The 23240-nt window shown below is 42.1% G+C and overlaps 2 protein-coding genes across 5 annotated transcripts in view; one reads left to right on the forward strand and one right to left on the reverse strand.

Annotated features, from left to right (window-relative positions):
• The window catches only part of DPY30 (dpy-30 histone methyltransferase complex regulatory subunit), a 937477-nt gene that overhangs the window by 851527 nt on the left and 62710 nt on the right, over nucleotides 1-23240 (forward strand). The gene's annotated exons all lie outside the window — the stretch shown is intronic.
• SPAST (spastin) overlaps nucleotides 1-23240 on the reverse strand; it is an 89823-nt gene that overhangs the window by 56807 nt on the left and 9776 nt on the right. For 2 of the 4 annotated variants that reach the window (XM_050754140.1, XM_050754138.1), the window contains exons 2-3: nucleotides 8647-8730; nucleotides 6623-6706 (exon numbers count right to left, since the gene is read on the reverse strand). In XM_050754140.1, the coding sequence (XP_050610097.1) occupies nucleotides 6623-6706; nucleotides 8647-8730 (168 nt within the window). Of the gene's footprint in view, nucleotides 1-6622; nucleotides 6707-8646; nucleotides 8734-23240 lie in introns of all 4 variants that reach the window. The other 2 variants (XM_050754139.1, XM_050754137.1) reach the window with 1 other exon arrangement.

The raw sequence follows: 23240 nt of genomic DNA on the forward strand, positions 1-23240 counted from the left end.
CAGAGTCTCACTCTGTCGCCCAGGCTGGAGTGCAGTGGCGCGATCTTGGCTCATTGCAACCCCTGCCTCCCGGGTTCAAGTGATGCTCCTGCCTCAGCCTCCCGAGTAGCTGGGATTACAGGTGCACACCCCCACGCCCAGCTAATTTTTGTATTTTTAGTAGATACGAGGTTTTGCCATGTTGGCCAGACTGGCCTCAAACTCCTGACCTCAAATGATCCGCCCGCCTCGGCCTCCCAAAGTACTGGGATTACAAGCGTGAGCCACCGCGCCCAGCCCCAATTCATTTCTGTTAAAGGACTAATGCTTCTTTTTGGAATGACTAGGGTTGTACAGATTAATCAATGATTTAAATCAAAGCAGTAACCTTGCTTCTTTACCTCCTCACATCCAACCCCCACACAGTCATCTGAGTGATCCACCAGAGAGGAAAATCTTACCACGTAACACTCTTCTACTTAAAACCATTTAGTGGCTTCCCATTGCCCACAGATAGAGCTCAAGCTCCTTCCTATGACAAACCAGGCCATCCATGATCTGCCTATATATCTCTTATGCCTTGGCAATCCCAACTTCATGTCTCAACCTGCACCCTCCCCTATTCACCATGCTTTTCTTGCCTTTGAGTATTTGTTCATGCCATCACATCTTCCTGAGATATCTTTTCTCAAATTCTTTTTCTTTTCTTTTTATTTTCTTTGAGACAGGGTCTCACTCTGTCACCCAGACTAGAGTGCAGTGGTGCACTCATGGCTCACTGCTGCCTCAATTTCCTGAGCTCAAGCAATCCTCCTGCCTCAGCCTCCCAAGTAAGTAGCTGGGACTACAGGTGCATACCACCACTCCTGGCTAATTTGTTTTTTCTTTTTTAAATTTAGAGATGGGGTCTCAATACGTTGTCCAGGCTGGTTTCAAACTCCTGGGCTCAAGCAATACACTTGACTCAACCTCCTGAAGTGCTAGGATTACAGGCATGAGCCACTGTGCCCAGCCCTCACATTCTTTCATAATTTTTATTCATTTATCTAAGTGTACACTTTAGGTTTCACTTCTAGGAAGCTTTCTTTTCTTTCTTTAACCAGCTTTGTTACACAAGGAAGCTTTCTTGGCACCTTTTTCACCCTTACAAAATATTTGTAATCCCTATCCTGCAGTGATGACTATTTATGTGTCGTTTCTCCTACTGTATTATGAGGTCCTTAAAGAGAGGACCATTTTATCCAATCTATCAGCAAATCTAGTTGTTCAACTTTCAAGTATAATCATAATCCAACCACTTGTTACCATTTCTCCTGATACTACCCTGGTGCAAGCCTCTATCACTTTTCTCCTAGATGACTGTAACAGTATCTTAATTGCTCTCCCTGGTTCTACCTTTAGAGTCTATAATGCAACACAGCAACCAGAGTGGTCCCTCTAAAATTTAAGTCAGAGTACTTCATTCCTTCCCCAAAAATCTTTTTTTTTTTGGTTTTGTTTGAGATGGAGTCTTGCTCTGTTGCCCAGGCTGGAGGGCAATGGCGCAACCTCAGCTCACCGCAACCTCCGCCTCCCGGGTTCAAGTGATTCTCCTGCCTCAGCCGAGTATTTGGGATTACAAGCATGCCCACCACATGCAGCTAATTTTTCTATATTTAGTAAAGACGAGGTTTCGCCATGTTGCCCAGGCTGGTCTCGAACTCCTGACCTCAGGTGATCCACCCACCTTGGCCTCCCAAAGAGCTGGGATTACAGGCATGAGCCACCGCACTGCGCTGCTTTCTTAAAAATCTTTATAACTGCTCCCCATTTCACAGGCGGTAAAAGCTTAAGTCCTCATGGTGGCCTTTATAGCCCTGCGTGTTGTGACAATCCCTCCCCCCATGAGTTCTCTGACTTCATCTCTACTATAATCTCCTTGCTGGGACACACTGGCCTCTTTGCTGCTTCACAGACAAATCAGGTACGTTCTCTTAAGGCTTTGTATTGGCTCTTACTTCTCTGTGGACCATCATTGTCCCAGGTATCATCATGGCTAACTCATGGCAACTTCTCACAGAGAAGACCATCCTGTTTAAAACCAAAAACCCAAACCAGGGCCACCTGTAATCCCAGCTACTCAGGAGGATGAGGCAGGATAATCATTTGAACCCAGGAGGCAGAGGTTGCAGTGAGCCAAGATCGTGCCATTGCACTCCAGCCTGGGTGACAGGGTGAGACTCTGTCTCAAAAAAAAAAAAAAAAAAAAAAAAAGGTGACATCAACATATTCCTGTCTTTCAATAACTCAAAAGGTCTGGGAGTGGATATACCTAAGACAGTAAAAATGATCTGTGTACAAATGTGTATTAACAGTAACACATATTTATTATGTGCTGGTTAAAAATTGGAGTTTTTCAGAGATGTGGTGCCACATAGGTATCTAATTAGGATGGAGAATGGGGAGAATGATCCTGGGAATTCTTAATACAGACTGGTTTGAGAGGATGTAGCCTCTCTGTTAAAAATGAGAAAAGAGGCCAAGACGGGCGGATCACGAGGTCAGGAGATCGAGACGATCCTGGCTAACACGGTGAAACCCCGTCTCTACTAAAAAATACAAAAAACTAGCCGGGTGAGGTGGCGGGCACCTGTAGTCCCAGCTACTCGGGAGGCTGAGGCAGGAGAATGGCGTAAACCTGGGAGGCGGAGCTTGCAGTGAGCTGAGATTCGGCCACTGCACTCCAGCCTGGGCGACAGAGTGACTCCGTCTCAAAAAAAAAAACAAAAAACAAAAAAAAATAAGAAAAGATCATATATATCATTTATTTTTGGTTTAATGATAGTGAACCTTAGAGCAAAGCTTAACTGTAAAACCTACAATAGATTAAAAGTTAATTTTGATGTCAGCAAATTGGTATAACTGGCTGTTATTTATATATATATACACATATATATATATTTTTAACATAGCTTCATTTAACATTCATTTATTAAGGCCCTACTCTGTTTCAGGTACAATGCCAAGGGTTATACACAACTTATTAACTCAGTAAATATTTATTTGGTAACTAGCATGTGCTAGACACTGTTGTAGGCACCTGGGATATAGATAAAGATCCCTCCTCCATAAAGTTTACATTCTAACAGGGAGAAGACAGATAGTAGATAACAAACATAAAAAATAAGTTACACAGTTTATTAGAAGGTGATAAATACATGGGAAAAAAATAAGTGAAACACAGTAAGGAGGATTAGGATTAGGAGTGGACAAGAGGTGGTTTGTTTTTTTTTGTTTGTTTTTTTGTTTTTTTGTTTTTTTTTTGAGACGGAGTCTCGCTCTGTCGCCCAGGCTGGAGTGCAGTGGCCGGATCTCAGCTCACTGCAAGCTCCGCCCCCCAGGTTCACGCCATTCTCCTGCCTCAGCCTCCCGAGTAGCTGGGACTATAGGCGCCTGCCACCTCGCCCGGCTAGTTTTTTGTATTTTTTAGTAGAGACGGGGTTTCACCGTGTTAGCCAGGATGGTCTCGATCTCCTGACCTCGTGATCCGCCCGTCTCGGCCTCCCAAAGTGCTGGGATTACAGGCGTGAGCCACCGCGCCCGGCCGGTTTTTTTTGTTTGTTTTGAGATGAAGTCTCACTCTGCCACCCAGGCTGGAGTGCAGTGGCATGGTCTCTGCTTATTGCAACCTCTGCCTCCCAGGCTCAAGCAATTCTCCTGCCTCAACCTCCCGAGTAGGCAAGATTACAGGCACCTGCCACCATGCCTGGCTATTTTTTGTATTTTTAGTAGAGGCGAGTTTTCACCATGTTGCCCAGGCGCCCAGGATTGTCTCGAACTCCTGACCTCAAGTGATCTGCTCGCCTCAGTCTCCCAAAGTGTTGGGATTACAGGTATGAGCGACAGTGCCTGGCCTTTTTGAATTTTTTTTGAGATGCAGTCTCTCTCTGTCACCCAGTCTAGAGTGTTGTGGTGCCATCTTGGCTCACTGCAACCTCCACCTCCTGAGTTCAAGCCATTGTCCTGACTCAGCCTCCTGAGTAGCTGGGATTACAGATGCACACCACCAGCCTGGCTAATTTTTTGTATTTTTAGTAGAGACGAGGTTTCACCACGTTACCAGACTGGTCTTGAAAGCCTGACCTCAGATGACCTGTCCGCCTTGGCCTCCCAAAGTGCTGGGATTACAGGTGTGAGCCACCACGCCCAGCCGATGTCACCTTTCCCATCTACCGCTCCTCGCTTTTAAAGTAAGATATTTCATAAATAGGCACATAGCATTTTTGAGGGTGAAAACAGATACCAACTTTAAAATATCCAAAATATTAAACCTTTAAATGCCTAGTTTCATATTACATATCTTCTTTTTGTTCTCTACTAACACAAATAAGAAAGTACAAAGTCACACTCAAAGATGAGTCTCTAATTGATAAGATATTAATACTTCTAATGTCCTATATCACAACATCAAACGAAACATAAAAACCAACTCTTATTCACTTTGAAAGATAGTACAAAATGCTCCAAAATCAAATTTATTCTGTATGATATACACAATACTTTATATATACAGTGAAGAGCTTTAAAGATAAAACATGTAGAAAGTACCAATAAGAACCATCAATTATTTTACTGCAAGAAACTTTAATACACTATTTAATTATATTTGACACAGTAATAACCTCCATTTAGAAAGGAAGAAGGCAAGTCCTGTCAGCCACAGAAGCCAGGGAACACTACCTTGTTATTCATTTGAAAGCAGTAACGGCTGCTTTTTTAACTATGTGGGGCAAAAACCCCACAAACACAATGACCATATAGCAGTAAATGAATGAAAGAATGAATAAAATGTGTATGTATGTGTGTATGAATATATCTTTCTACCTAAGCAAAGGAAGTGATTACTGTCAGGTAAACAGATGAATAGAAACCAACATTTTTAAAGCACTTACTACTATGGTTTAGGTTCCTTTAATAATTCAATGGTCAGAAATATGAAATATTATTAGCTAATAATATTAGCTTCAGCTGGGCGTGGTGGCTCATGCCTATAATCCCAGCACTTTAGGAGGCTGAGGTGGACGGATCACTTGAAGTCAGATGTTCGACACCAGCCTTGCCAACATGGTGAAACAAACCCTGTCCCTACTAAAAATACAAAAATTAGGCATGGTGGTGGGCACCTATAATCCCAGCTGCTCGGGAAACTGAGTCATGAGAATAGCTTGAATCCAGGAGGTGGAGGGTGCATTGAGCCGGGATTGCATCACTACACTTCAGCCTGGGCAACAGAGCAAGACTCCATCTCAAATAATAATAATAATAGTAGTTTCATATTACAAATTAGATAAAAAAGACTCAAACATGCATAATAACTTACCCCAAGTCACAGGGCTACAAATAAATAAGATTTACCTGCTTACCAAGTATCTACTGTTTCTATCCACCAATGTATGGTAGAGCTACTCATATGTAGTGGGTTTTGTTCTACTTTTTTTTGAGTGGTAGATTTAACTTATTAATATATTTTTAAAACCTACACCATCAAACAGAAGACAAGTGAAAGTTTCTATTACAGTTGATGAATGCTGAAAGAATGACAGAATTAAAACATCACTGGGCATCAGTCATAGTTAACTGTTGCTAACCTCCCAAGATGGAACAACTAATGATGAATACACACAAACACAACCACCTAGTAAGTAGTCTTATCATTAAAAAATAAAAATTAACTTTCAATGTGATCAAGGCTCTATACCCAACTATCAGTTAACAGGGGGAGGAAAGAAGAACATGTTAAAAGATACCACAAAGATGCATGCAGCAAAAGTCAGACTGTAGGAAATACTACGTGACAAAGACCTGGTTACATCAACAAATAAATTGGAAGAAAATGAAAAACAGATGCACGTGAACACTAAAAGAGACATAAGGATCTTTTTAAGATCCTGATTCAAACAAATTATTAAAAAGAGTAAAAATTATTAAATTTTGAGAAAATGAGAAATTTGGAAATAGCATTTTTGGGGGGGGCAGTTTTGTGGATAATGTTAAAAGAAATGTGGAATTACCTTTTAGGTGCGATAATGGTATTTCAGTGATTTTATTTTGAAGTCCTTATCTTTTACAGGTATAACATGAAATATTTATAAATGGAAAAAAGTCAAGAATTTGTTTCAAAATAATATGTAGTGGGGGGACAGTGAGCTGGGAAGTCAAGTGAAGATGGCAGACTTTTTCTGTAAAGGGCCAGACAGTAAATATTTTAGGTTTTGAGGGCAGTGTCAGCTCTGTATCAACTACTCAATTCTGTCACCATAGCATGAAAGCCATAGACAATACCTAAAGAAAAGGAATGGCTGTGTGCCAATAAAACCTTACGTATAATAATAGGCAGTGAGCTGGGCTGGCCCATCAGCTGCAGTTTGCTAGCCCTTGGTATGAATAAATCAAGACTGACAGTGAGGTGATAATTATCAAAGCTGAGAGAATAATAATTAGAAATTCATTATGCTCTTCTGTTTTTGTATATGTTACACATTTTCTTTACGTTAAAAAGCCTGGACCACATTTTCAATCACTGATTTCTTTCTTTCTATAATTAAAGTTTCATTGAACACACATTTCCAATACATCTCACATCAAATTATACATTAATTGATACCTAGAAGTTGTAAGCGGTCCTTGGCCATAACCAAATTAGTCATCATTTTAGCTTGAAGGCGTCTAGCTCTTTCACACTGTTCACCTGAAAGAAAAAAATTAATTAAAATATCTACATTTCCCAACTAATATTGTTTCAAGACAAATCATCACCCAAACTATTTTCATGGGGAGTCACAGTCTTTACACAGAAATTTTTTTTTTTTTTTTTTAAAACAAGAAAATATATACTGAAAAGAAAGAGAACAGAAGAAATTTTAAAAATACTATCTTCAGGCCAGGTGTCGTGGCTCACTTCTGTAATCCCAGCACTCTGGGCAGCCAAAGCAGGAGAATCACTTGAGCCCAGGAGTTCAAGACCAGCCTGGGCAACATAATGAGACCTGATCTCTACTTAAAAACAAAAACAATTAGCCGAGCATGGGAGGGTGAGGTGGCAGGATCACTTCAGCTCTAGGAGGTGGATGGTGCAGTGACAGGTGACCACATCACAACATTCCAGCCTGGGCAACAGACTGAGACCCCGTCTCAAAAAATATATATAATAGCTACAAAAAAAAAAAAAAAAAAGTTACAGTTTCTCATGATGGCTTCCAACCTACTGTAATATTTCATACATTTCAGGTCTATTTCATGGAGTCTAAAACATTTTTTCCCTACATTTCAAATTCTTTGAAATTGAGATCCGTTTTACAACCAATGCTAACTTACTAATGCTATCCACCAGGTTGCAGTCATAACACAGTTTTTTCATTGCCCATGCCTGCACCAATTTGGTCACAGATATTAACACTGTTGTTATATCTATGTCTAAATAAAACGAAAACAGCCACTTCAACAAGATTAAAATTCAAATTCTAAGTGATGAAAAGAGCATATATCATACTTTGTTTTTTACTCTTACTGGTATAATACAGAGCATTTTTAATTCAATGAAATAGTTTTTCTTTTCTTTCTTTTTGAGACAGAGTTGCACTCTTGTTGCCCAGGCTGGAGGGCAAAGGCAATATCGGCTCACTGCAACCTCTGCCTCCCCGTTCCAAGCGATTCTCTTGCTTCAGCCTCCCGAGTAGCTGGGATTACAGGCGTGCGACACCACGCCCGCCTAATTTTGTATTTTTAGTAGACACAGGGTTTCTCCATGTTGATCAGGTTGGTCTCGAACTCCCGACTCCAGGTGATTCACCCGCCTTGGCCTCCCAGAGTGCTGGGATTACAGGTGTGAGGGCACTGCGCCCGGCCCAAATACTTTTATTAAGATAAACACAATCTGGCTGGGTGCAGTGGCTCATGCCTCTAATCCCAGCACTTTGCAAAGCTGAGGCAGGAGGATCACTTGAGGCCAGAAGTTTGAGACCAGCCATGGAAACACAGTGAGACCCGTCTCTACAAAAAAAAAATTTTTTTAATTAGCTAAGTGTGGCCGGGCACAGTGGCTCACGCCTGTAATCCCAGCACTTTGGGAGGCTGAGGTGGGCAGATCACTTGAGATCAGGAGTTTGAGACCAGCCTGGCCAACATGGCAAAACCCCATCTCCACTAAAAATACAAAAATTAGCTGGGCACGGTGGCACGCACCTATAATCCCAGCTACTTGGGAGGCTCAGGCAGGAAAATCACCTGAATCCGGGAGGTGGAGGCTGCAGTGAGCCGAGACTGCACCATTGCACTCCAGCCTGGGCAACAGAGTGAGACTCCGTCTCAAAATAATAATAATAATAATATTAATAATAATAATAATAATAATGAGCTAAGTGTGGTAGTATGTGCCTGTGGTCCCAGCTACATGGGAAGCAGAGGCAGGAGGATCACTGGATCACTTGAGCCCATAAGTTTGAGGTTGCAGTGAGATATGATCACATCACCGCACTCTGGCCTGGGTAACGGAGGCAAGACCCTGTCTCAAAAAAAAAAAGAAAGAAAGAAAAGAAAGAAAAATAAATACATAAATAAATAGGTCTGAAATCTGGACGATCATGTGAATATATTATAATTTGGAATGGCTATAAACAAATATAATCTTACCTTGTCCTGTAACTATAACAGCTATTCCTTTTTCCAGTTCTTCAATACCTTTCTTATACCATCCCACAGCTTGCTCCTTCTGTCCTGCTTTAAAATAAAAAATTATTTGCATAGATTGTATGAAGAGTACACTAAATATTGCAAAGCATACTGTTGAGAGATAATACATAAAAAATAGGGTTGTAGACAAGTAAGTCTAAGAAACATTACTATATAACTTCTTAGTATTTTTATCATTGTAATGTGTACATGTAACTCCAATATGGGGAATATGGTCATGATGTTTATCAACATTTTAGGGCCGTGAGTCCTTTTTTGCTTATCACCTCATGGTATTGATCCTTATAATCACTAAAATGCTGTATTAGAGAAAGACATTTTATTTAGGAATTTTTAAGTATATATACTTTTGAAAAATACAAGTATGATTTCAATAACAATGAAACAAAAAGCATTGTTCAATCATATTCAAGTCTGATATAATGTGTTCATTGTTGGGTGCCTCTTCTCTAGAGTAAGTTTTTATTTAACAATTGATTGCATCATGAAAACTGGTATATGAGATTACAAGTGTGGCATTTAGTAACACATTTCTATTTTCTTTGAACCCAACAACTAGTTTAAAACATTAATTCCTGACACAAGTTTTAAAAGGACCTAAAAACTCAGCATAATCAAAAAGTATATAGAATAACTTCTGTAAAGTGATCGTTATACTCAAATCACATTATATTTGAAAATTAACTTTAATTTTTGTTTTATTTCTATTATTTTTGACCATTTGTCTGAATGAAAATTGGTTTCTTAGTCTTTCTTTTCTTTTCTTTTTTTGAGACAGTCTCGCTCTGCCGCCCAGGCTGGAGTGCAGTGGCACAATCCTGACTCATTGCAACCTCCACCTCCCAGGTTCAAGCGATTCTGCTGTCTCAGCCTCCGGAGTAGCTGGGGTTACAGGTGTGTGCCACCACACCTGGCTAATTTTTGTAATTTTAATATAGAGGCGGGGTTTTCACCATGTTGGCCAGGCTGATCTTGAACTCCTGACATCAGGTGATCCACCCGCCTTGGCCTCTCAAAATGCTCGGATTACAGAGGTGAGCCACTACGCCTGGCCTCATTTTTTTAAAAACAGTCTTGCTGTCACCCACAATGGAGTGCAGGGGCATGATCCTAGCTCACTGCACCCTCCAACTCCGGGACTCAAGTGATCGATCCTCTTCCCTTGACCTTCCGAGTAGCTAAGACTACAGGCATGTGCCACCACACTTAGCTAATTTTTGTGTATTTCTTTTGTAGAGATAGGGTCCTGCCATGTTGCCCAGGCTGGTCTTGAGCCTACCTAGGCTCAAGTAATCCTCCTGCCCTGGTCTCCCAAAGTGCTAGGATTACATGCTTGAGTGACCACACCTGGCCTCATGTCCCCATTTAATCAAACAAAAATTTCCATACTATTCCTTATTATTATTTGAAATTTCAAAATCAATATATTACAATGACTCTTGATAAAACAGATGAAGTCTATTTGTTTGTTTGTGTGTTTGAGATGGAGTCTCGCTCTGTAGCCCAGGCTGGAGTGCAGTAGTGCGATCTTTGCTCACTGCAACCTCTGACTCCCTGGTTCAAGCAATTCTCCTGCCTCAGCCTCCCGAGGAGCTGGGGTGACAGGCACATGCCACCACGCCTAGCTAATTTTTGTATTTTTAGTAGAGATGGGGTTTCACCATGTTGGCCAGAATGGTCTCGATCTCCTAACCTTGTGATCTGCCCGCCTCAGTCTTCCAAAGTGCTGGGATTACAGGCATGCGCCACCGCGCCTGGCCAGATGAAATCTTATAAACACCACACAAAGTGCCTAAGAAATGCTGTCTCCTTATGAATATGTACTACCTCCCCCATTCTTCTGTTTCCTCATCCTGAAAATAAATAACCAGATGCACCCCCTTAAACAGGTCAATTTCATACCGTGCCTGGCTGACAGTAGGTGCTCAATAAGTACTTGATTAAGGACATGTAAAGAAAAGTTTATGAAGACCGGCACAGTTGGCTCACACCTGTAATTCCAGCACTTTGGGAGGCCAAGGCAGGAGGATTGCTTGAGCCCAGGAGCTCAAGTCCAGCCTGGGCAACAAGGTGAGACTTTATCTCTACCAAAAAATTTAAAAATTAAGCAGGATTGGGGTACACATCTGTGGTTCCGTCTACTTGAGAGACTGAAGAGACAGATCACTTGAGCTGGAGAGGTAAAGGTTGCAGTGAGATGTGATTGCACCATTGCACTCTAACCTGAGCAACAGAGCAAGACCCTGTGTCAAAAAAAAAAAAAAAAGAAAAGAAAAAATAAATTATTAAGAATTTGTTATAATTAACTAAAATTACTTGGATGCTCTCCTTCCTGTTTTCCATAAAGAAAATGCCTGTTTACATGTTTACATGTATTTTTGCTTTTTTTAATTTGAAAAAGGGAAAATTACAGAAAATAGTGCAATAGCATTTGTATTCTGAGTGGCAACAAAAGTGGTAACAATGCCATATTTGGTTTAAAATTTTAAAAACAAAGTGAGTACAATGTAACAGATTGAAAGAAGTTCCTTTTTTAGTGCCTCTTCCCATTTCCCATGCTCCTTTTTTTTTTTTTTTTTTTTTTTTTTTTTTGAGACAGTCTCACTCTGTCGCCAGGCTGGAGTGCAGTGGCGCGATCTCAGCTCACTGCAACCTCCAACTCTCTGGTTCAAGCAATTCTCCTGCCTCAGCCTCCCGAGTAGCTGGGATTACAGGCATGCACCACCACACCCAGCTAATTTTTGTATTTTTTTTTAGTAGAGACAGGGTTTCACCATGTTGGCCAGAATGGTCTCGATCTCCTGACCTCATGATCTGCCCGCCTCAGCCTCCCAAAGTGCTGGGATTACAGGCGTAAGCCACCGTGCCGGGCTACTCCTCTTCTAAGAAACATCTATCAAGAATTCAGTGCATATCTTTCTAGTATATGTTTTTTATTGTCCCTATCTAAATTAGTGTAATTTTTTAAATTTATGTTTCTTTTGAGATCTAGCTATGTTGCTACATAGAGATCTGGTTCATTCATTTTGACTTCTGTACACCAACCTGTATCATCCTGTAACTTATAATTTATTCAACTATTTTTTCTTTTTTTTTTTTTTTTTTTGGAGATAGTCTCACTCTATCGCCCAGGCTGGAGTACAGTGGCATGATCTCGGCTCACTACAACCTCCATTTCCTAGGCTCAAGTGATGCTTGTGCCTCAGCCTCCCAAGTAGCTGGGATTACAGGTGTGCGCCACCACACCTGCCTAATTTTTTGTATTTTTAAGTAGAGATGGGGTTTCGCCATGTTTGGCAGGCTGGACTCAAACTCCTGACCTCAGGTGATCCACTCGCCCCAGCCTCCCAAAGTGCCGGGATTACAGGCATGAGCCACCACACCCAGCCTCAACCATTTTTTCTATTATTAAGATATTGAGGTTGTTTCAAGTTTTTTAATGTTTCAAACAATGCTGTAACATTCTTCTACCTGTCCCCTAATGTATACCTGCTTCCCCTAATGGACCAGTTTAAGATACATACTTAAGAAATAAAAAAGCCGGGCGCGGTGGCTCAAGCCTGTAATCCCAGCACTTTGGGAGGCCGAGGCGGGCGGATCACAAGGTCAGGAGATCGAGACCACAGTGAAACCCCGTCTCTACTAAAAATACAAAAAATTAGCCGGGCGCGGTGGCGGGCGCCTGTAGTCCTAGCTACTCAGGAGGCTGAGGCAGGAGAATGGTGTGAACCCAGGAGGCGGAGCTTGCAGTGAGCCGAGATCGCGCCACTGCACTCCAGCCTGGGCAACATCCGTCTCAAAAAAAAAAAAAAAAAAAAAAAAAAAAAAAAAAAAAGAAATAAAAGTAGGCCGGGCACTTTAGGAGGCTGAGGCGGGCGGATCATGAGGTCAGGAGATAGAGACCATCCTGGCTAACAAGGTAAAACCCTGTCTCTGCTAAAAATACAAAAACCAAATTAGCCAGGCATGGTGGCGGGTGCCTGTAGCCCCAGCTACTAAGGAGGCTGAGGCAGGAGAATGGTGTGAACCCGGGAGGTGGAGCTTACAGTGAGCCAAGACTGTGCCACTATACTCCAGCCTGGGCAACAGAGCGAGACTCTGTCTCAAAAAAAAAAAAAAAAAAAAGGAAATAAAAGTAATGAGTCATAGTTTGTCATATTTTCTCCATTCACCAGAAATCCACAAACTGCTTTTTAAGATTACTTATTCCAGCTAGGCACAGTGGGTCATGCCTGTAATTCTAGCACTTTTGGGAGGCCCAGGCGGGTGGACCCCCTGTGGTCAGGAGATGAAGACCAGCCTGGAAAACATGGTGAAGCTCTACCTCTACTAAAAATACAAAAATTAGCCAGGCATGGGGGCATGAGTCTACAGTGCCAGCTACTTGGGAGGCTGAGGCAGAAGAATCACTTGAACCCGAGAGGCAGAGGTTTCAGTGAGCCAAGATCATGCCACTGCATCCAGCCTGGTCAAAAGAGCATGACTTCATCTCAAAACAATTAATAAATAAATAATTAATATATATATATATATAGTAGGTAGAGTCAAATATAAGTTTTGCCAAATAATTGAGAGATAATTGACAAATAGGAGTATAAAAAGATGCTCAACATCATTAGTTGTTAGGGAAGCACAAATTAAAACCACAAGATACAACAATGCACCCAATTTTGAATGACAAAAAAAAGAAAAGAACATAAAAATACCAAAATACTACAAGATAAAGGATAATGGACCTTTCATATGTTTGCTGGTAGGAAAAAAATGGCACCCAGTTGGAAAAAGAGTTTGGTAGTTTCTTATTATATTAAACATATATTTACCATATGAGTCAACAATCCCTTCCTCTACATATTTACCCGGAAAAATACAAACTTCCAAGACCTGTACATGAATTTACAGTACCTTTATTTATAAGAGTTAAAAACAGGAGGATGGGCATGGTGGCTCACACCTGTAATCCCAGCACTTCGGGAGGCCAAGGAGGGCGGATCACTTGAGATCAGGAGTTCAAGACCAGCCTGGCCAATATGGTGAAACCCTATCTCTACTAAAAAAATACAAAAATTAGCTGGGCGTGGTGGCAGGCTGGAGTGCAATGGCGCAATCGCAGCTCACCACAACCTCCGCCTCATGGGTTCAAGCAATTCTCCTGCCTCAGCCTCCCAAGTAGCTGGGATTAAAGGCACGTGCCACCATGCCTGGCTAATTTTGTATTTTTAGTAGAGACAGGTTTCTCCATGTTGATCAGGCTGGTCTAGAACTCCCGATCTCAGGTGATCCACCCGCCTCGGCCTCCCAAAGTGCTGGGGATTACAGGCGTGAGCCGCCGTGCCCTGCAGATCTGATTTTTAAAAAGCATGATATTCCAACATTTAATGTATAAGAATATCCATCTGGGCTTGGATTATAACATCCGAACTAAAATTCTGATCACCACAGTAAGATTAGAAGAGAGCTAGAGCCAGGCGCGGTGGCTCACGCCTGTAATCCCAGCACTCTGGGAGGTTGAGGCAGGGGGATCACCTGCGGTCAGGAGTTCAAGACCAGCCTGGCCAACATGGTGAAACCTAATCTCTACTAAAAATACAAAAATTAGCTGGGCTTGGTGGTAGGCGCCTGTAATCCCAGCTATTTGGGAGGCTGAGGCAGGAGACTTGCTTAACCCAGGAGGCACAGGTTGCAGTGAGTGGAGATCGTGCCATTGCACTCCAGCCTAGGTGACAGAGGGAGACTCTGCCTCAAAAAAAAAAAAAAAGGCTGGGCGCAGTGGCTCACGCCTGTAATCTCAGCACTTTGCAAGGCCGAGGTGGGTGGATCACCCAAGGTTGGGAGTTCAAGACCAGCCTGACCAACATGAAGAAACCCCGTCTCTACTAAAAATACAAAAATTAGCTGGGTATGGTGGCACATGCCTGTAACCCCAGCTACTCGGGAGGCTGAGGCAGGAGAATCACTTGAACCCAGGAGGCAGAGGTTTCGGTGAGCCGAGATCAAGCCATTGCACTGCAGCCTGGGCAATAAGAGCAAAACTCCATCTCAAAAAAAAAAAAAAAAAAAGAGAAAAGTAGGAAAAAAAAGTTTTAAAAACATCTGTTTGAAGGGATTAGTGAGTTTCCAACACAATGAAAATTACTAAAATTTAGAAAGGAGGGACCATATCAAGCACATTAAGATGGTTATTATTATTATTTTTTAAATTATCAAAATAAAAAAAGGAGAGAAGCCAGCAGAGATGAGCCCAGCATTTGGAGCACTTTTCTTTTCTTTTTTATTTATTTATTTTCTTTTAGACAGAGTCTCACTCTGTCACCCAGGCCAGAGTGCAATGGTATGATCTCAGCTCACTGCAACCTCTGACTCCCAGGTTCAAGCGATTCTCCTGCCTCAGCCTCCTGAGTAGCTGGGAGTACAGGCACACGCCGCCACGCCCAGCTAATTTTTGTATTTTTAGTAGAGACGGGGTTTCACCATGTTAGCCAGGATGGACTCAATCTCCTGACCTCGTCTACTTGAAGTGATTGCGAACTCTCAAAGTGGTAGAGAAACTAAGCAGAGCTTTTAGCAGACTCATGGAACAAAACAGAAAAAACGTGAATTTCAGAGCATGCCCAGGAGGAGAAGCTGTGGCAAAAAATTTTGGCTGGGACCCTGAATGAATGAACAGTTAAGAACTGAGCCACGGCCGGGTACAGTGGCTCACGCCTGGAATCCCAGCACTTTGGGAGGCCGAGGCACGCGGATCACAAGGTCAGAAGATCGAGACCATCCTGGCTAACACCATGAAACCCCATCTCTACTAAAAACACACAAAAAAATTAGCCAGGTGTGGTGGCATGTGCCTGTAGTCCTAGCTACTCTGGAGGCTGAGGCAGGAGAATCGCTTGAACCCAGGAGGCAGAGGTTGCAATGAGCTGGGATCGTGCCACTGCACTGCAGCTTGGGCAACACAGAGAGACTCCATCTCAAAAAAAAATTAATTAATTAATTAAAAAAAAGAACTGAGCCAGACGGTAAAGAACTGAAACACATATTCAAATTATTTCAATCTCTTAATGTAGGGGTTGGCAAACTACAGCCCATAACTTACACTGATTACCCTTTAGATACATTTATAGCAGAAAATCAAATCTTCCTGCGGTCTCCAGTGCAAAAAAGGCCTCCAAAATCCTTTAACATTAGCTCCCAACAGTTCCTAGTTTCTCCCACATATTTCTCTTTTAACTCTACGACCCCGAGTAATACTCAAATTCAACCGAGACTACATCAAATCAAGGAAGAATTTGGGTGGCAGAAACAACCACTTGTAGTTTAAATTATTAGCCAACAGTGTAACTACATTATCTAAGGCATGCCTTAGCAAATTACGGACCAAGATTAAATCTAGTAAGTGGCATATTTTTGTACATAAAGTTTTACTAGGTCAAACTCACCATATGACAGGGTTGAGCAGTTATGATGCAGAGCTTAAAATGTTTACAAAATTGATAAACATAAAAACAACCCAATTTAAAAAATGGGAAGGCCGGGCGCGGTGGCTCAAGCCTGTAATCCCAGCACTTTGGGAGGCCAAGACGGGCGGATCACGAGGTCAGGAGATCGAGACCATCCTGGCTAACACAATGAAACCCCGTCTCCACTAAAAATACAAAAAAATTAGCCGGGCGTGGTGGCGGCGCCTGTAGTCCCAGCTACTCGGGAGGCTGAGGCAGGAGAATGGCGGGAACCCGGGAGGCGGAGCTTTCAGTGAGCCAAGATCGCGCCACTGCACTCCAGCCTGGGCGACAGAGCGAGACTCCGCCTCAAAAAAAAAAAAAAAAAAAAAAATGGGAAAAGAACATTAATAGACATTTTTCCAAAGAAGATACACAAATGGTACATAAGTACATGACAAAATGCTCAACATCATAAGTCATTAGAAAAATGCAAATCAAAATCATAACGAGATACCACTTCGTACCCTTTAGGATGACTATTATTTTAAAAAATGAAAAATAACAAATGTGGAGAAATTGGAACCATTTTACACTGCTGGTGGGAACGCGAAATGGTGCAGCCCCTATGGAAAACAGTTTGGCAGTTCTTCAAAAATGTAAAAACAAAGTTACCGTACAATCCAGTAATTCTACTCCTAGGTATATATTCAAAAGTACTGAAACCCAGGACTCAAACAGATATTTACACCAATGTTCACAGCCACATTATTCACAATAGATGGAAACAGTCCAAACACCCATTAGTAAAAAACGTGGGCCACACACAGTGGCTCACGCCAAGTTGAGTGGACTGACCGCGCCCAGGAGTTAGAGATGGTGAACCACAGGGTGAAACCCCATCTCTACAAAAAATATAAAAATTAGCCGGGCATGGTGGTGCACGCCTGTGGTCCCAGCTACTTGGGAGGCTGAGGTGGGAGGACTGCTTGAGTCCAGGAAGAGGAGGCTGCAGCGAGTCGAGATTGTACTACTGCACTCTAGCCTGGGTGACAGAGCAAGACCCAACGTCAGAAAAAAAAAGGCGGGCGTGGGGTAGTGGGTGTACGTGAGTTGGAAAAAAACAAAAAAAAAACTTTTTTTTTTTTTTTAGAATGGGTCTCGCTCTGTCACCCATGCTAGAGAGCAGTGGTATGATCTCACTGCAACCTCTGCCTCCCAGGCTTAAGCGATTCTCCCACCTCAGCCTCTTGAATAGCTGGGACCACAGGTGAGCACCATCACACCTGGCTAATTCCTTTTTTAAAGACTGGGTCTCACTATATTGCCCAGGCTGGTCCTGAATTCCCGGGCTGAAGTGATACTCCCACTTCAGCCTCCCAAAATGTTGGGATTACACGCATGAGCCACCACACCCAGTCTAAAAAACACAGTTCTAATCAGTGATATCCCCCTTTGCTTTACTGTATTCCTCTATTAGCCACTTATGAGGTTTTGCAGATTGTAGAGAGGTGGAGCATGGTGGTTCACACCTGTAATCTCAACACTTCGGGAGGCTGAGGTGGGCAGGCCACTTGAGCCCAGGAGTTCAAGATCAGCCTGCGCAACATGGTGAAACCCCGTCTATACCAAAATAAAAACTAGCCAGGTGTGGTGACATGCACCTGTAGTCCCAGCTACTTGAGGGGCTGAATGGGAGCAGGAGATTGAGGCTGCAATGAGCCATGTTCTTACCACTTCACTCCAACCTGGGTGACAAAAACAAACAAACTGAAAAAATACAAGGAAGATCAAATATATTGAAATGAAAAAAATTCCAAAATATGGTAAGTGAAAAAGATTGCAAATTGTTTTGCATATTTTTTCTCTGATGAATATTTATGTTTATATAACTACAAAAAGTTAAGAAACTTATTAGTAACCATTTCCCTTACGGCAAGGTTAAGGAAGATTTTCACCTTCTATACTTGTGCACTATTTTACTTTATTTTTTAGAGACAGGGTCTCACTGTCACCCAACCTGGAGTGCAGTGCCATCATCACAGCTCACTGAAACCTTGAAATTCTGGGCTCAAGCAATCCTTTCACTTCAGCGTTCTGAGTAGCTGGGACTAGAGACATGCACCACTACACTGGGCTAATATTTTTTAATTGTTTGCAGAAATGGGGCCAGGCATGGTGGTCCACACCTGTAATTGTAGCACTTTGGGAGGCTGAGACGGGTATATCACTTGAGACTAGGCGTTCGAGACCAGCCTGGCCACCTTGGTGAAATCCCATCTCTACCAAAAAATATAAAAATTAGCCAGATATGGTGGCACATGCCTGTAATCCCAAGCTACTCAGAAGGCTGAGGCACGAGAATCGCTTGAACCTGGGAGGTGAAGGTTGCAGTGAAAAAAGAAATGGGGTCTTGCATACCCAGGCTAGTCTCGAACTCCCAGCCTCAAGTGATCCTCCCGCCTCAACTTCCGAAAGTGCTGGGATTACAAGTGTGACCCACTGCACCTGGACTGCGTTATTTTTAGTATGTGTTACTGTAGAAACAACAGAAATGCTAATATTCATCTTTAAATAGAGAGAAGAGAGAAGCATAACAGATTAACTTGCAAATTATCTACTGTATATTTTCTTTCACATATTAGTGAGACCCAGATTGCCACAAGAAGGGTCAAAACATGGGTAGCTTGGGGTAGAGTGAGAGGATATGTGTTTGCAAGTATGTGAGTTAGAAGGCAATGATTTAAGTCTTTGTTCCATCATTTAATAGCAATACGACTTTGGAAAAGTCAGTTAACCTGTCTGGGCTTCAGACTCCTTACCTGAAAAGGAAATATTTCTTTTACCTAACTCTGAGTTGTGGCAAAAATCAAACAAAATAGGGTATATGATGATACTTTAAGTAATAAAGTAGTATGGAAACACTATTTTTAGTATCTTTATTATACTTAGTAAATTTGTTAATTTAAATCATCCTTCCCCCGAACTGTGTGCACAGTTGTATATTCCTGATATTTGCTCATTTATGTTACATAAAGTCCACTAGCTTTACTTACCTATTTAATCCTTAAGTATTCTCACACAAACCATTCCAAGGAACAAATATAGCCATTTTCCTACAACAATTTTCTGATGGCAACTTGCAAGTGACAAAATTAGCAGAGTAACAGGTATCTAAAAATCTCAATTAAGGCTGGGTGCAGTGGCTCATGCCTGGTAATCCCAGCACTTTGGGAAACTGAGGTGGGTGGATCATGAGGTCAGGAGTTTAAGACCAGCCTGGCCAAGATGGTGAAACCCCGTCTCTACTAAAAATACAAAAATTAGCAGGGCACGGTGGCAGGCGCCTGTAATCCCAGCTACTCGGGAGGCTGAGGCAGGAGAATCACTTGAACCTGGGAGGCGGAGGTTGCAGTGAGCCAAGATTGTGCCACTGCACTCTAGCCTGGGCGACAGAGCAAGACTCCATCTCAAAAAAAAAAAAAAAAATCTCAATTAAGTCAGGTATGGTGGCACACACCTATAGTCCCAGCTGTTTGAGAGTCTGAAGTGGGAAGATCACTTAAGCCCAGGAGTTCAAGTCCAGCCTAGGCAATATATATTGAAATGAGAATGGTCCATTTCATTAAGGACTACTGATTATGGCCCCTGTTCTCAAAGAAAAAAAAAAAAAATCTCATGGTAGACTTTCATGGTGTGCTAATCCCCAGCACACTACATGGACCACAAAGCATTATAATCACAGATTAATTCAGGGATGAATTACTAACAGCCCCTGATTAATTCTCTCATAGTTCACTATTACAGAAAGAGTGCTTTCTACTATAATTTGGTTAAAAAGACCCTGTGTGATGGCTCATGTCTGTAGTCCCAGCACTTTGAAAGACTGAGGTGGGAGGATTGCTTGAGGACAGGCATTTAAGACCAGTCTGGGTAATATAGTAGGGTCCTGTGTCTACAAGAAAAAAAATTCAATAAAACATTTAGTAAAAAGATATTTGCTTTCACTATCAAACTTAAACATTTATTTCCAAGGTAAAGAATTATTTTCCCTGTTAATTTGGAAAGTTTTAAACCCTATGTAAAGACATCATTCTAGTTTTTGACATTTTCTTTGAACCTTAAGAATGTCATCTTATTTATCTTCCTCAAAAAATTTTTGTGGCCAGGTGCAGCAACTCATGCCTATAATCCTAGCACTTTGGGAGGCCGAGGCAGGCAGATCACACGAGGATCTGTGTTCTCATTTACTGAGGACCTATTATGTGCAAGCACTAAGCATTTAAAAAACATCTCAGCATATGTAGTTAAGTAACTTGCCCAAGATCCTACATGGTCAGGACTTAAATGTCAATTTTGATAAGAAGTCCCACAATTCAAAAAGGGTAAAATTTGACCCTCAAAGCTGAGAAAGACGCCAGGAAGAATGGCTCATGCCTGTAATCCCAGCACTATGGGAGGCTGAGGCGGGTGGATTGCTTGAGGTCCGGAGTTCGAGACCAGCCTGTCCAACATGGCGAAACTCCGTCTCTACTAAAAATACAAAAATTAGCCGAGTGTGGTGACGTGCGCCTGTAATTCCAGCTAGTTGGGAGAATGAGGCAGGAGAGTCACCTGAATCCGGGAGGCAGAGGTTGCAGTGAGCCGAGACTGCCCCACTGCACTCTAGCCTGAGTGACAGAGGCAGACTCTATTTCCAAAAAAACAAAAAAAAAAGCTGAGAAAGAGAAAAGCAGCTTATTACATCCAGGAGCTGGCCTACTACTATCAGCTAAACCTTGGTATTTGACCTGGCACTTAAAGAATATCAGCATGAAATAAGGTCACTCTGTGACCACGGTGCAACAAGACCACTCTACGATTATGTCTAAACACAGACAAAACATGAACACTGAACACTGTCTGAAATACCAAACATTTCCCTCTTCCAGCTAATGAGTGACCTCTGCTTTTTAACCACTACAGCTTTAGACCTCACTCTGTCTTCTTCTAGATAGGTTTTATGATATTTATTCATAGAATTATTCCCAGCTCCTGGTAGCATCCAATTCAGAGAAAAACCCTGCTTCCTTAAACCCTCCTTAAAATCACCAAATAAATGAGCCCAAATCCTGTAAGATCTAACACCCTTTTACTATGATGTACCATGGTTATTATATATGTGTGTTCTCCCTGGCTACAGTGAGTAATAAACCCCACTTGCTCAACCATAGATAGGTTTGTTCCTGGAGATCGTTGATGAGGGCATTGACAAAGCCCACTTACGAAGTTAATTCTCTCCCTCTGCAGAAGGGCAGAAAAGTTATGTAAGTGAGTACAGCATGTCTACAGATTATCTATACAGTTGTAAGACATTTAATAACCTCTAAGAAAATCACAGATTTTGACATTTTTCTTTCCTCATTAACTAGAATGAGCTGCTGAGATATGACTGCGTTCAAAGACATTTTATTGTATAGGATGTCTAAGATCAGCAATTGTTAATAATTCACAAACAAAAGAAAAAAAAGGCTACATAAGCATATTAACAGCTTCACTGGCTTGGCAGGACTATTATAGGTCAAGACTGAAAAAAACTGGCCAGGCACGGTGGCTCATGCTTGCAATCCCAGCACTTTGGGGGGTGAGGTGGGAGGATTGCTTGAGCTCAGGAGTTCAAGACCAGCCTGGGCAGTACAGCAAGACCCTTTCTCTATTTTGCTTTAAAAAAATTAAAAAAAAAAAAAAAAAGAGTGAAGAAAACTAATATAGAAGAGCAGACAATCTATACTTTGCCAGATGTCAAAAACCCGACTACTACTGGGTGGAAAAGAGACAGTAAGATATCAGAAAAGAGGCAGGAAGGGGTAGGGAATATCCTTCTTCAATAATTCAATATCCAGCCTGGTGCAGAGGCTCACACCTGTAATCCTAACACTTTGAGAGACCAAGGCAGGCAGATCACTCGAGGCCAGGAGTTTGAGACCAACCTGGCCAACATAGCGAAACCCCATCACTACTAAAAAAATAAAATGAGGCTGGGCGCGGTGGCTCAAGCCTGTAATCCCAGCATTTTGGGAGGCCGAGACGGGCGGATCATGAGGTCAGGAGATCGAGACCATCCTGGCTAACATGGTGAAACCCCGTCTCTACAAAAATACAAAAAACTAGCCGGGCGAGGTGGCGGCACTTGTAGTCCCAGCTACTTGGGAGGCTGAAGCAGGAGAATGGCGTAAACCCGGGAGGCGGAGCTTGCAGTGAGCTGAGATCGCGCCACTGCACTCCAGCCTGGGTGACAGAGCGAGACTCCGTCTCAAAAAATAAATAAATAAATAAATGATTCAATATCCATTTACTAACTATCCTTAATAGTCATCAGGACAACTAACAATAATATTGGGAATCCAGTTTAACAGGATTTAACTGTATTCAACATTAGGAAAAATACAACAACAACAACAACACACCAGCTAAAAACAGAACAAGGGATAAAGTCCTTAACAGTGGCTGCTTTTCTGTGTGTTTTTTTTTTTTTTTTTGAGACGGAGTCTTGCTTTGTCGCCCAGGCTGGAGTGCAGTGGCGTGATCTCGGCTCACCGCAAGCTCTGCCTCCCGGGTTCACGCCATTCTCCTACCTCAGTCTCCGAGTAGCTGGGACTACAGGCACGCACCACCATGCCCGGCTAATTTTTTGTATTTTTAGTAGAGATGGGGTTTCACCGTGTTAGCCAGGATAGTCTCGATCTCCTGACCTCGTGATCCACCCGCCTCAGCCTCCCAAAGTGCTGGCATTACAGGCGTGAGTCACCACGCCCGGCACTTTTTTGTGTCTTTAGTGCAGATGCCAGTAAATATTCTTGAGAAAAAAATGTGAAATGTGTATTGCATATTTAATCAAAAGCAATGTTACCTTTTGGAAAAGTATGATATAATCTCAATGTCCATTTATCAGACTTATTCCTTAATCAGAGAAACTTTAAAGTAGAATCATTAGGCCCAAAGAAAGTCAGTCTGAAATTAATCCTTTCAAAGTGGTAGGTATGGAGGTTTTCAGCAGTATAAGAAAATTACCAAATCTGACACTTCTGATTTCTACCCTCCATCCTCATCCTCTGAAAACAG

Source organism: Macaca thibetana, chromosome 13, assembly GCF_024542745.1.
Source record: "Macaca thibetana thibetana isolate TM-01 chromosome 13, ASM2454274v1, whole genome shotgun sequence".
Lineage (NCBI taxonomy): Eukaryota > Metazoa > Chordata > Mammalia > Primates > Cercopithecidae > Macaca > Macaca thibetana.